The 10,830-nt window shown below is 38.0% G+C and overlaps 1 protein-coding gene across 1 annotated transcript in view; it reads left to right on the forward strand.

The window, feature by feature from the left end:
- Positions 1-215: 215 nt before the first annotated feature.
- LOC118007104 (cell surface glycoprotein CD200 receptor 1-like) overlaps positions 216-10,830 on the forward strand; it is a 124,293-nt gene continuing 113,678 nt past the window's right edge. The window contains exon 1 of the mRNA XM_035000168.1: positions 216-1,102. Within this exon, the coding sequence (XP_034856059.1) occupies positions 1,036-1,102 (67 nt within the window). The 5' untranslated portion in view covers positions 216-1,035. The remainder of the gene's footprint in view (positions 1,103-10,830) is intronic.

A 10,830-nucleotide genomic window follows, 5' to 3' on the forward strand; every position in this document is an offset into this window, starting at 1 on the left:
ATGATCCTGGATTATCCGAGCAGTCCAATGTACTCACAAGGGTCTTTAAAAAAAAATTTTTTTTTTTTTAAGTAGGCTCCATGCCAACATGGGCCTTGAACTCACAACCCTGAGATCAAGACTTGAGCTGAGATCAAAAGTCGATGCTTAACTGACTGACTGAGCCACCCAGGTGCCCCTCACAGTGTCTTTATAAGAAGGAGGTAGGAGGGTTTACAATCCAAAGAGATGTGACAGCGTAACAGAGGTGGGAATGATGCAGCCACAAGCCAAGGAATGCTGGTGGTCCCTAGAACCTGGAAAAGGCAAAGAATGGGTTCTCTGCATGTGTCCAGAAAGAACACAGCCCTCTGACACCTGGCTTTTAGCCCTGTCAGGTCCATTTTGGACTTCTGACCTCTAGAACTGTAAGATAAATTTATGTTGTTTTAAGCCCCTGGGTTTGTGGTAATCAGTTATAGTAAACTAATCCCATGATGATTCTTCTAGAGTTGTAGACCTTATAAGGGAGGATATTTTATTCCAAACTTTATTACTGAGGCTGTGCACCTCTTCTACTTGGAGATGCTTCTAAAAATTACTGTGACTGGGAAATGTAAAGGGATGGGCCAAGGACAGATAAATATCCCGTTTTGCTTTGTAATCCAACGTTTAGACAAATCTGTTTATCTTGGGCACATTCAGTGCTTTACTGTAAAGTTGATCTGTGTGCAGCAGAAGTGAGAGAGGGACCAATGAGCTGAAAGAGAACTCAATCAATCTGCTTCCTCCGTCTTTGCTTCAGTGCTTCATACAGGAAATCTATTGCTGTGTCAAGTTCCAGAGAAGAGGTTCTTCTGTTCCAACTTACTAATCAGCCTAAAACACAGAGTGAAAGGAAGAGGCTGGTAGAAAGGGAGTGTCCTGGTGCTGATGGGCTAAGAGGATCCAGCCCAGAGCCGCTAACCAGAGAGAGCCCCACCATGTCCAGAGCTCCTTTCACACCTGTGGGGAGGCAAAGTACCAAGTAAAAGGGCAGAATACGAGAAATCAGAAATGCCCCGCACTTGGAGAACTTCTAAACTATGGCTTCTACTGATTTTGACTGTCTTCTTAGTGCCCGGTAAGTCTTAATTCTCTGTGAGAGAGCGACTGGAGAATGGCCAGAAACGTGGCTCAGCTTTTGCTGAGTTTTCTTTGCCTTTCTTGTGGAGTGAAGCAAGATAATGCAATCATAGAGCTGGGGGGAGGGGGTTACTCTCAGATTTATTTCACTTTATTCTCCTCATTTTGCTCTTCGTCTTACTTATTTTACTTTGTATCCTAAGGTACTATAGATATCTCTATAATTCGCCTCACTGCCCACTTCCTTATTTCACCGTGCCTCCCCCCACTCCGCCCCATGCTTTTCTGACCGAGGCAGAATAAATCAAGTATTTTCTAGTAGGGATCCAAGTCATCTGGGTTTTCTTTGCCCTTCAAAAAAATTAAATAATAATCCCACTGCATTCCGGTCCAAAATGTTCACAGTATAAATTAGGAAACTTCATTGCTTTTAATCGCCGTCTGTAGCCAGGTGCTTTTTAAAATAGAATGCACTCACAGTTTAGTGGTGCATGTGTGAGGTATGTCTATTCATCTTTAAGACATGTAGGCTATAAAAGACACTTTCTGGATGAGAGGACACTGCAACATCTAGGTTCTCGTAGGAGTTGTAGGGCACTGGGGGCTCAAGGGGGGTGTCCTGGTTTCACTACAGAGGTTGGTAGGAGTTGGTGTGGGAGGGAGTTTTCAGGTTTCACTTTTAGTAAATGGGAGCAGCTGCAAGGGAACAGTGTAGTTGGCATTACATTTTATAATTTGATCATTGAAAAAAGAAAAGACTTATAAAATACTGCCCACCTTCCAGCCAAAAATCTGTTTTCCACATGACAGTCTTCCTGGTGAGCACAAGTAAAATAACCATATTGTATTCCTGTGCCTTTCTATGCAGAATTTTCACATACTTTTTGTCCTTTGATCTGCAAAGCAAACCAGTGAAGTAGGCATGGAAGATAGTTTTCCATGTTATGAGGGTAGAAGCTGAGGCCTAGAGAGGTGAACTGATTTGTCCGACACCACTTGTCAATGGCGGAGTCACACCCAGTCAGGTCTGTAAGCATCACCAGGCATTTGAATAGGCTTATGCCTTTACTAAAAAGCACTACTATTTATAACACCACTGAAAAAAATGATGCCCGTGCTTGGTTATAAGCTTAGTGGACTACTTACTCACTTAAGAAAAATCAAGTGATCTAAATATTTCAGTAGTTGAGATCTGATTGTGGAAAGCAAGGATCCAACTTGGCAGGGAAGCCAGCCAGGCAAGAGGCTATTATTCATGTCAAGTAACACTATGATTTTTGGGTAAAGGAAAAAAAAAATCAAGATGGAAATGATAGTCTTCAATTGTAATGGTTTAAAGGTTTGAATTTTAAAACTATTTCTGAATAAAACTAGAAGATACTACATAAATCAAATCTCTGAAAGCTGTGCTTGTATAATTATAAAATTATTGAAATGTTTAGGATCGAGATACAAAAAAGCAAATTATATTACATGCAGAGATTTGCATGATAAATTCACCATGAAATAATTTAGAATGAGAAACAAACTACTTGGGGCATGACTTTTTGTCTTTACTACTAATACTGCTTTGTTACTAATCCTGCCAAACAGAAATAACTCACTTTATTATACAAGATAAATTCACAAAGGTGCCTAAGAACTAATGACTTCAGGGCACCTGGGTGGCTCAGTCGGTTAAGCGTCTGCCTTCGGCTCAGGTCATGATCCCAGGGTCCTGGGTTGGAGCCCCATGTTGGGCTCCCTGCTCATGGGGAGTCTGCTTGTCCCTCTCCCTCTGCCCCTCCTCCTGCTTGTGTTCTCTCTCTCTCAAATAAATAAATAAAAATCTTTAAAAAAAAGAACTACTGACTTCAATGTAAAACATAGCATTTAAAAAATCTATTTACTTTTCTGTTGACTTATTTGCCTATGAATTCAAGCAATGTGGTAGCTGGTAGACAAGGTTTATAAAAAATACTTGAGGGGAAAAATTAAAACAATGTAAGTGGTACACTGTCCAGCAAGGCTCTCCAACTCTATGTCTGGCCCTCTTCCCTCACATTCTCCTTACTCTAGCCTTTAGTATTCTAGATTTTTTCTTGTGTTCAAATTATATTTTGCTATCCTAATCGATTTGATTCTACCTTTTATAAAAGTCACTGATATTAAGATCCTGATTACTAAAAAGGACCACCCTTTTTTCTCCTTTGGCTAATTTTGTTCATTTGTCATTATCTTCCGCTAGAGGGCAGGCAGTAACAAGAAGAGAAAATAAAAATTAAAACAGGGCTGTTGGTAGCTTGAGCAGGTTTGCAAAAGATGGAAAAAAAAAAGATGAAAAACAATTGCAAAAGAGAAGGGGTTTGTTTTCATTAATTTCAGTCCTGTCTTCCTTTTCTAGTTTGAGAGTTAGGAATTCGCATAACGTTTTCCTCTAAACATCTACACTTCAGCAATTAATAAAGCAATAAAAAGTATTAAGAACACTGAATTATTTATGGGGTGTGTGTGTGTGTGTGAATAGTGCCTAAAAGTTATTAGCAATAAAAATTAAGGAGATCAAGGTAAGATGAAATAATTGGAGAACATTTTAAATTGGTCAGTCTTGAAATTATCTATGAATCTAGTAAAATCCAAAGATGGGAGATACAGGGGGTTGGAGTTGTTGAAGTCTTAATGGAGGAAATGGATCTTGAATGATAAGTTTGGATAGGTGGGGAAAGGCAAATGTTCAAATTGAAATTGAATGTATTGTATTATTAAATGCCCTTTTGCTTCCAAATTTCATCCATGCATTGAATATTTTGGTGCTTTTCATTTTCTCGGTAAAATCTCAATCTCTGGGCATCTGGGTGGCTCAGATGGTTAAACGTCTGCCTTTGGCTCAGGTCATGATCCCAGGGTCCTGGGATTGAACCCCACATCGGGCTCCCTGCTCAGCAGGGAGCCTGCTTCTTCCTCTCCCTCTGCTGCTCCCCCTGCTTGTGCTCTTTCGCTCTCTCTCTCTCAAATAAATAAATAAAATCTTTAAAGAAAAATCTCAATCTCCTTTCCCTGAATTTCTAGATTCTTATATAACTCTGTGTTAGGTTTAAAGGTTTGTCATGAGGTATACTTTTTTAAAATTTTATTTTATTACGTTATGTTAATCATCATACATTACATCATTAGTTTTTGATGTAGTGTTCCATGATTCATTGTTTGTGTATAACACCCAGTGCTCTATGCAGAACGTGCCCTCTTTAATACCCATCACCAGGCTAACCCATCCCCCCACCCCCTCCCCTCTAGAACCCTCTGTTTCTCAGAGTCCATAGTCTCTCATGGTTCGTCTCCCCCTCCGATTTCCTTCCCTTCATTTTTCCCTTCCTACTATCTTTTTTTAAATTAACATATAATGTATTATTTGTTTCAGAGGTACAGATCTGTGATTCAACAGTCTTGCACAATTCACAGCGCTCACCATAGCACATGCCCTCCCCAATGTCTATCACCCAGCCACCCCATCCCTCCCACCAACCCCCACTCCAGCAGCCCTCAGTTTGTTTCCTGAGATTAAGAATTCCTCGTGTCAGTTAGATCATATGATAATGTCTTTCTCTGATTGACTTATTTCGCTTGGCATAATACATGAGGTGTACTTTTAACCACTAGCTGTGTCATCTTTAAGAAATTGTTTACCCTCTTTAAGTGATAATTTCCTCATTTGTGAAATGAAGCAGATGTATGACACTTTTGAGAAATACAGAGTTTTCAGACAGGAAGGGCTTTAGAAACCTTCAAATTAAATCCTTTCATTTTATACGTGGGCAAATAAAGCCTAGCGTTGTTCAAGGAATTACTAAAGATATCACCCAACTTTTTAGTAAAAGAACTGAGCCTGAAACTCATCCATAGTGTCAAACATAGAGGGTAAAAGAGATGTGGCAAGTGTGTATGGGAAAATAGAAGATTCCTGTCTAGGAAAAACAAGTCAAAGCTAAAATGTGAGTCAGTTATTCTGTCAGTTAATAAGTCAGGGTGTGTCTGTCATGTGTCAGAAACTGTGCTTCCTGCTGGGGATACTTGAACAAGACAGACATAAATCATGCTCTCACAAAGCTTAGAATCCCAGAAGAGAGGTAAGCATTAAATAAATCATTACACATAAATAATGTGTAAGAAGAAATAGAGGGAGACATAGAAATGTGTAATTGGCAAGTCTAGTCTGGTCTGTGAGGATCAGGGAAGGTCACTTTGGAAGTGATGTTTGAGATGAAGATGAGCAGAAAAGAGCTAGGCCAGGAAGAGTTGAGGGACTCACATTCCAGGCAGGTCAAACAGCTTGTATGAAGGGCAGAGGGAGCTAAACTATGACTGCAGTGGTAAAAAAAAAAAAAAACAACAAGGAGAAATCAACTGTATAGAGGTCCAGTTGGAGTTCTGGGAGTGGGGGAGAATGATGAGAAAAAGTGCAGAGAGAAAGATGGGCAGATGAGACTCGGGGGAATGTCTGCATTAATGTGGCTAAGGAGAAAGACGGAGAGAGTGAAGGAGACAGAGCAAACAGAGCACAAGGGTAGTGGTAGAGGCTAAGAAAAGGTTTTTACAAGGAAAGGGAAGTGGTTAATAGCATCAAAACCTTCCAAACAACCTAGGGGTACCAGCCCTGAAGAATGGCCAAAAGTTTGACTTTCAAGGAGCTGGTGACCTTCAGAACTGTGTTTTGAATGGAAGGGTGTAGGAGCCACAGGATTGCTGGTTGAGGAGAGGGTGGGTGTGGAGGAAATGGAGGCTGTGGTCACAGACCACTCATTCTAAACGTTTGGCAGTAACAAAAGGAGAAAGGATCAGAGCTAGAAGGAGAAAGCAGCATCTAACTTCTTTTCTTTCAATCAGCATAGGGGGAAACCTGAGTGTGTTCAAAGGGTGTCATTTGAGAACATTCAGTGATTCAGTAAAGGTGCTTTTCCAAACTGGGTGTGTGTATATGTAGCTGTTAGTTGTTTAGTGATTTATTTTCTTTTTTATTGCCATTTTTTTAGTTTGCCATGCAATGCTACCTTTCCCCAAAGGTTGAACTATTACATAATACGAGAATATCTGGTTATGTGATCTTATTTCGTGCTATTGACGATTTTTCAGAAAAAATGTCCAAGTCAAAATAATGAAATCAAGTTATTTTTGTTTTCCAAAAAATCATTCCATTTATTGTTCATTGGCTCCCTCCTAGATGTTCCTCAAGGGTTATTCTAAACCCGTAAATAAGCTAGTTGAGAGTCACCTATAGAACCTAAATCATTAAAGATACTGTGATGCCATCTCAAACCTACATAATCAGACTTATCAGGGTACAGAGTCTGAGATCTGGGCTTTCATAAATTTTTGCAGGTGGTTCTGATGGGAGCTTGGATTTAAACACTGTCCTAGGTCTTTATCACCCAAACTATCCCTCTTGTCCCTCATACTCAGCAGATGGCTGAGTTGATTTACTCAGTTGAGTGAGTAACTCAGTTGATTTACTCAACTGAGTTGATTGATTTACCTATCATCCAATGTGGATTTCTTTAACTTTCCCAAATGATGACCTTTCTGAGGGTAGAGACCTTACCTCATGCATCCTATCACCCCCAGAGCTCTGCACAGCTACCTGATGCTAAGTAGGTACACTCTGAAAACGTTCGTCAACATGAGCTTCCTCAAAATGTCTGTGTTTGTAACCTCCCTTGCCCTTTCTGCTTCTCTCTTAGAGACTAAGTATTTTCTTCTTCTTTTTTTTAAGATTTATTTATTTACTTTAGAGAGAGAGAGAAAGCACAAGCTGGGGTAAGGGCAGAGGGAAAGAGGGAGGGAGAGAGAGAATCCTCAAGCAGACTCCGCACTGAGCAGGGAGCCCGACACGGGCTTGATCCCAGGATCCTAAGATCATGACCTGAGCTGAAATCAAGAGCTGGTCACTTAACCAACTGAGCCACCCAAGCGTCCTAGTATCAGTCTTTTCAAAAGCAAACCTCCACTTTGCTTTGGCCTCATTTCCTGCCAGTGCCTCTAAGAGGATCCTGCTTTACCATCACTGTTGTAAATTCTAGCTCTCCCTCTTTCTATCTATAAATATGCTGTACTCTCCTCTACTGGATACCTTCTCCCTCCTCATAGTTCCAAATGTCACCCCATCTCTCTCTCTCAGGTTTGACATGAAAGGATAAAGCCCCTTGTCATTCTCCCATACTTTCAGGGTCAAAAATCTTGGAAGAATAAGCCTCCATGTATTGACAATTGCTTATGCTTGTCTCCTTCCTGTCTTGTACTCGTCCCTCTGTCCTAACACTACTCTCTTACAGCCACTACAGGTCTCTGACCACCTTCTTGTTAGTAAATCATAAAGCCTCTTAGTCCTTAGTTTAAGACTTTTCCCACGTGATTTGTTTTCGATGATTCCTGTCTTGAAATCTCCTCCCTGGTTTAAGGCATTGCATTTACTTTCTTCTTTTCTTCATCATTTTTGCTAACTCCACTTCTCCCAACAGATTCCTAATTATAAATGTTTTTGCGACTCTGATTTTGGCCTCTTCTCTAATTTCCACATCAGAGATGGCAATTTGGCAGCCCGTGGACTAGATCTGGCTTGCAGACACTTTTAGTTGGCTCATGTAATATTTTTAAAAATCTGATTTAGTTGCCAATACCTTAAAATTGGGAGATTTTTACCCCAAACCCCTGACCTAGTGTCTAGGGTTGCTGCGAGGATTAAGTTAAATTATGTATATAAAGCACTTAACACTGTGTCTGAGTTTTACATTCAAAAGATGGTATCTTAATTATTATTTTGTGGTTTTCAAGTATCTTTCATAGATATTATTTCGAAACTTATTTAATTAGCCCTTGATCTCCAAGGGCTAATTAAATAAGTTTCTTATTATTCTTTCTTGCTGTTCAGTTTTCTGGAATTAAAAACTATGCTGAAATTAATATTCTAGTACATATATCTTTGCATATTGATATGTATGGATATTCACTATCCATTCAACACATTGTCCCTTGTGATCACTGATACACATTTGTACAGCATCTGTCCTGGGCTAGGGAACAAATCACTCCCTATTAACTAGTTTTAGACGATGTGATGGTAACTGCCTGAAAAAAAAAATTAACCCAACAATATGGGTTTTATTAGCACTGTGTCCTGACCAACTGATACAGGCTTTGTGATGATATCATTTTGGAAACTAGGGTCAAATTTGTTATTTACCATAATTCTTTTTGCTTTCCAAATTTTATTCATCCATGGAATTCATTATTGGATTCTTATGCTTTGGACCTTGTTACTTAAACTTTTCTCACTCTTCCTTTTTATAAACAATCTGGGTGGGGCGCCTGGGTGGCTCAGTTGGTTAAGCGACTGCCTTAGGCTCAGGTCATGATCCCGGAGTGCCGGGATCGAGTCCCACATCGGTCTCCCTGCTCAGCAGGGAGTCTGCTTCTCCCTCTGACCCTACCCCCTCTTGGGCTCTATCTCACTCTGTCTCTCTCTCAAATAAATAAATAAAATCTTTTAAAAAAATAAAAAAAATAATCTGGGTGTTTTATTTTTCTCTCTGTGTTGAATCTGAAGAGTATATAGTTACCATCTAAGTCACCTTTCAGCATTTTCTTTTAATAACTTAACCTTATCTTTTGTTGGCCTGTTCATATCATTGCCCATTTTTTCCATTGCGTTGTCCATCTCTCTCTTTTTTTTATTGGTTTATGTGTTTTCTGTGTATTTTTTGGAGGAAATTAGCCTTTTGTTTATCATAAATGTTCAAAATATTCCGCAGGTTTTTGCTCATCAACATTAGCTTACACATTTTTTTTTTTCTTTTTTGCCATACAGAAATTTAAAATTCTATGGTCATCTTTTTCAATGTTTTCTTTTGTGGTTTCTGTTTTGTACCAGGGTTAGAAAAATTTCTTTACTCACAGTGACAACTGTCCCAGTTTGCCTTGGACTTTCCTGGTTTTATTTTTATTTATTTTTATTTTTTTAAATTTATTTTTATTTTTTTAAAAGATTTTATTTATTTTAGAGAAAAAGAGAGTACAAGCAGGGTAAGCAACAGAGGGAGAGGGAGAAGCAGGCTCCCCACTGAGCACAGAGTCAGATGGGGGAGGAGGAGTGCTCAATCCCAGGACCCTGGGATTATGATCTGAGCTGATGGCAGACACTTAACTGAGTGAGCCACCCAGGCGCCCCGACTTCCCTGGTTTTAGCACTAAACATCCTATGTCCTAGGAAACCCCTCATTCCCTGGCAAACTGAGATGTTATTCCATGTCCCATTTAAGATAAAAAAAAAATTACCTATGTTTTCTTCTAGTATATCTATCTTCTATCTATCTATCTATCTATCTATCTATCTATCCATCTATCTATCATCTATCTAGCTATGATTTCAGTCTTTGGTTCATTTTATTTTGTGTGAGAAGTGAGGTAGGAATCTGTTTTGGTTTTTTTTCTAAATGATTAAGTAGTTTTCCTAATACCATTTATCAATGATATAAATAATTATCCTCCCCCGTATGAATTTGAATGACCACTGTTATTAGATACTAAATTCCTCTATGTATAGATTAAGCAACTGAGGTTCAGAGAGTAATCTGTGCTAGATTGCAGAGGTAATAAATGGAAGAGCCAAAATATTGGTCAATTTTCTTTAATTTTGGTGTTTTTCTGAATTTGTTCTGCTAGAACTTTGGGGTTTCCATCCAATATTTAGTTTATTACTAATTAGGTGTTTCTGCTACTAAATTAATACCTTTGAAAATGTAAATCACTTCTATAAATTAAAGCATAATAACAGCATCATTGATGCTATGATACAAAGATCAATTGCTCACATTGTTATGTTAAAAAATGTAAGTACTAATCGTACTTTTTGTGTTTCTTTGAACTTATTATTTTAATTTTCTTTTATATTAACATATATATTGCAGAGTGTATTACGTATGTGCATTTCAAAGAACAATTACACAGTGAATGTTTATGAAAGTTTATGTAAGTTCTACCTCCCAACCTTTGCTGTAAACTGTTATCTTTTGGGATAATCATTCCCTGCCTTTTTTTTTACATTTTACCATGTATGTATCCAGCCCCAAACAATAACAGTTATTTTGCTCTTTTGGTTTTTTTTTTGGATTGCATATAGATGAAATCATACTGTGTATATCATTTTATTGCCGCTTTCATTTGCTGAAGAGTATGTGTGAGATTTACTCATATTTAAGTTTGTAGTAATAGTATATTAATATAAATAACTTTTATCCTAAAATTTCAAATGCTTGCAAAATAGTTTTTTTTCCTTGAAAAAGTTCTGGTGCAGAAATAACCAATATGATTTAAGATAAGAAATCTCCTATTTCTTATTTCAGTTTCTTTCTTTTTTGGAAGCAAGGATTCATAATAATGGAAATATTAAGCTATAATATATATGAAGGAGAAAGTTTTCATTTTAAAAACATGTTATATTTCATATGGCTAAAATAGCAAATATTTATTTTTCTTTTCTGTTCTCCTTCTGTAGGAAGATATATTTGTCTCAGGGAAAAAAAATTCTGAAATTATTTTATGAGACTAGCATAATAGCAAAAGATGAGATTCTCTTATTTTGGCCTTGGTCTTGTCTTTCTTTCTTTCTTTCTTTCTTTCTTTCTTTCTTTCTTTCTTTCTTTCTTTCTTTCTTCTTTCTTTCTTTCTTTCTTTCTTTCTTTCTTTCTTTCTTTCTTTCTT

Source organism: Mirounga leonina, unplaced genomic scaffold (assembly GCF_011800145.1).
Source record: "Mirounga leonina isolate KUSES-001 unplaced genomic scaffold, KU_Mleo_1.0 Mir_115, whole genome shotgun sequence".
In the NCBI taxonomy this organism is placed as follows: domain Eukaryota; kingdom Metazoa; phylum Chordata; class Mammalia; order Carnivora; family Phocidae; genus Mirounga; species Mirounga leonina.